Raw genomic sequence first — 1,390 nt, 5'->3', positions numbered from 1 at the left:
GGGGGGGGGGGGGGGGGACATGTCGAGGTCGAGAATAAGGAACATATAAAATTATTAACAGAAGGAATAATCAAGTCTTATATCACCTTGGGTAGAGGAGGATTTCCAATAGCTTGAAAATTATGGCTGGAATTAGAGGATAGAATCAGATCGTCAAGACTAACAACAGGTGAAGTCTCCCATACAAACGCATCAGAAAGCTCATCAACTATTCCTCCCACAGAAGCATAAAACCCAGAACCCACCAAGCCACCATCATCCTGATCTGCCATCGGCAACAGAGACTTGTCCCCAACGTCATCAAACCCAAAAATCGATGAAAAATCAGTCACCGATGGGCACCCAGAAAACTCCTCCAACGGTCTCCTGTCGTGCAGAGAAGATAAGACATCATGGGTTTCCCAATCACAGTTCTGGCAGAGAACAATATTCTCAGTGGAACAGAAAATGGAAGCCGGCTTTGAATCACAGCAATCACACAGAAGGGAACGAGTGTGCTTCCGAAAAAGTGGGTTCCCTAAGTGGACTTCACGGTCGCACGAGAAGCAGAGCTTGGCGGTGTCGGCTCTGCAGTACAAGATAGCCAACGATTCATTGCAGAAATCACAGAGACGTTGGTGGGTTTTGTCATTCTGTTCCAATTTTTTCTCTTCTTCCTCTGCTGCAACTACTGGTACTCCTTCAGCATCCCCTCCCTGTTCTTCTTCCCCACGTCGTGGAGGTATTTCAGAATCAGCCATTTCAGACCTTTCCATCTCTGAATTGCTCTTTTTTTTTCCCTTTTCTTAAACGGATCAACTCAGGAAAAATATCAGCGACTTTATGGTCTAGTTGTACATTTGTACAATATCACACCAAAGTCACCAACTGAATGGCAGAGGATGATAAGGTTTTCTAGAAATTTCCTCTCTAGATTTTCTGCGTTTTGTTGTTTTCTTGGAGAGGAGGAGGATTGAGACAGTAACTTGGTTTAAACGGCAAAAAAAAAAAAAAAAGAGTTTTATTCATGGACGGTTTGGTGTGCCATATGGAATTGATGATGTAATAATTCTGATAATTAGATATCCATAAATGTTGAACAAATCAGTAGCTTCGATCCACTCCTGTTTTTGTTATATGGAAAATGGATTAAAATCTTTGGAATCTTTGTTGAGGAGATAACCTGTTTCTGCTTCTTATAATGGTTTTAGAGATGAAGAAAAAGTTTAGCTTCTTAATTTAGATGCTTTAGAGTTAATGAAAAACTTAAAATTAACCTATGGCGCAAAGCTGCAATCCCATGGTAACAGCGAAGGAACTGAAATTCTGGGAGTAAGTTTGAAAATACCCACCTAGCTACTATCCGGGGTTGTAAACTTGACTGTAACTCAAACAGTAGCCAAGTTTCATT

The 1,390-nt window shown here is 41.2% G+C and overlaps 1 protein-coding gene across 3 annotated transcripts in view; it reads right to left on the bottom strand.

Moving 5' to 3' along the window:
- The window catches only part of LOC122058392 (zinc finger protein CONSTANS-LIKE 13-like), a 4,602-nt gene extending 3,635 nt beyond the window's left edge, over positions 1–967 (bottom strand). For 2 of the 3 annotated variants that reach the window (XR_006133757.1, XM_042621062.1), the window contains exon 1: positions 87–964. Coding sequence is in view for 2 of the 3 variants with exons in the window: in XM_042621062.1 (XP_042476996.1) it covers positions 87–755 (669 nt within the window). In the remaining variant the exon portion in view is untranslated. Of the gene's footprint in view, positions 1–86 lie in introns of all 3 variants that reach the window. The other variant, XM_042621063.1, reaches the window with a different exon arrangement.
- Between the last annotated feature and the right edge of the window lie 423 nt (positions 968–1,390).

This window comes from Macadamia integrifolia, chromosome 12 (genome assembly GCF_013358625.1).
Source record: "Macadamia integrifolia cultivar HAES 741 chromosome 12, SCU_Mint_v3, whole genome shotgun sequence".
NCBI lineage: Eukaryota > Viridiplantae > Streptophyta > Magnoliopsida > Proteales > Proteaceae > Macadamia > Macadamia integrifolia.
Note: the sequence above shows the minus strand (reverse complement) of the source record. Positions and strands in the feature narration are given on the sequence as shown.